The sequence below is a fragment of the Monoraphidium neglectum genome, assembly GCF_000611645.1.
Source record: "Monoraphidium neglectum strain SAG 48.87 unplaced genomic scaffold scaffold01424, whole genome shotgun sequence".
Taxonomy (NCBI): domain Eukaryota; kingdom Viridiplantae; phylum Chlorophyta; class Chlorophyceae; order Sphaeropleales; family Selenastraceae; genus Monoraphidium; species Monoraphidium neglectum.
This window is the reverse complement of record NW_014012204.1, coordinates 1-1,442: the sequence shown is the minus strand read 5'-3', so window position 1 is coordinate 1,442 and position 1,442 is coordinate 1. Positions and strand designations below refer to the sequence as shown.

At 72.0% G+C, this 1,442-nt stretch overlaps 1 protein-coding gene across 1 annotated transcript; it reads right to left on the bottom strand.

The window, feature by feature from the left end:
- Nucleotides 1-544: 544 nt before the first annotated feature.
- On the bottom strand, nucleotides 545-1,351 carry MNEG_7830 (Snf1-like ser/thr protein kinase; the record flags this gene model as incomplete). The annotated part of the gene is made up of 3 exons (XM_014043695.1): nucleotides 545-575; nucleotides 939-1,015; nucleotides 1,283-1,351. The coding sequence occupies 3 exons, from the start codon at nucleotides 1,349-1,351 to the stop codon at nucleotides 545-547; spliced, it is 177 nt and encodes a 58-aa protein (XP_013899149.1).
- Between the last annotated feature and the right edge of the window lie 91 nt (nucleotides 1,352-1,442).

The following is a 1,442-nucleotide window of genomic DNA, read 5'->3' as shown; positions in this document are numbered from 1 at the left end:
GAGGGGCGTGCGGCCGCCGGCAGCGGCGGGCAGCCGCCCCCTGCGCCGCGGCCGGCGTTCGGCGGGTGGCGCCGGGCGGGGCAGGCGTGCGGCGTGTGCATGGGTGACGTGGCAGCGAGGGCGGCCGCTGCAGCTGGGCCGTCGGATGGGCGGGGGAGGGGGCGCCAAGAGGAGGAGAAGGGGGAAGGGGCCCGCGGGGGGCGCTGCGTTCCGACAATCAAAGCGCAACTGCTAGGCAGCTTCATCAAGGTCGTCGCCGCGGCCCCGTGGGCGCGGCGTCGGCGGCGCGGCTGCTGCGACCAAAGCGGCGGGGGCCCCGCGGGCCGGGCGTTGCGCCGCTCAAACATTCAGAGGCGGGAAATAAACAGAACAAGTCCCCGGCGGCTAAGACACGCGGCAGGCGAAAGGACGAACGGGGGGCCGCCGCGACGAGGGGCCGGGGGCGCCGCCGGTGCCGCGCCGGGCGCCGGGGTCGGCATGCGGCATCAGCGCGCGGGCGGCCCGGCGCGCGGCCCCAGCGGGGGCCCTGGCTGTCGGCCCCAGATCACTCGTTGTAGTCCAAACTGGCCTCATAGCTGCAGTGCAGGGCGCGGGAGGGGGGGTGGTTGAGGCAGGGCCAGGGGGCACGAGTGAGTGCTGGGCGCTCTGCGTGAGAAGAGGCGGCGAGGGCGCAAGCGAGGGGGCGAGGGGGCAAGGGAGCAGGGGGCAGCCGCAGAGCCCGCCCGACACCCGGAGAGCCGCATGCCGCGCACGCGAGCCGCGCAGGGACGCAACAGAGGGGCGATCTCGAGGACTCCGAGTGATGGAATCGTGTCACACAAGACACGCACGCAGGCATGCACATACACGCACGCACACACATTCACTGCACGCACACGCTCACATGCACACACACACACACACACACACGCCGCCTCACCCCGTCCCCCCCCCCCCACCTGTCCATGGCGTCGTCGATGTAGTCATCCGTCTCCTGCAGCCCGTTGAACGCCGCGGTGCCGGCCTTGCGCGACTCCTGCGTCCAGATCAAGTCGGGGCGCACCAGATCAGATCAGATCAGATGGGTCGGACATGCGCAGCAGGCGCAAAGAAACCGCAACCGAGAGATTGGGGCGGCTGCGCGTCTTCAGTCCAAGAACCGAGGCTGGCTGAGAGAAAGACCATCAAGCTGCCTTGGCCCCGCCTGAGCGGGCGCCCAGACGGGCGCCAGAGCGACGCGGCGGGCGGGGCGGCGCGGCGCGGCGCCCGCAGCGCCGGCGACGGCAAGATTGCAAGTGCGCACCGTGACTATGCGCGCGATCTCCTCCTTGGACTGCAGCCCCTCCGGCGGCGGCTGCGGCCGGTCGTTCATCTCCCTCACGCCCGGCGGCAGGTTGCGGGTGTACCAGGGGTGGCTGTAGATGCCATCGATGGTGAGGCGCTTGGAGGGGTCCGCCACCAGC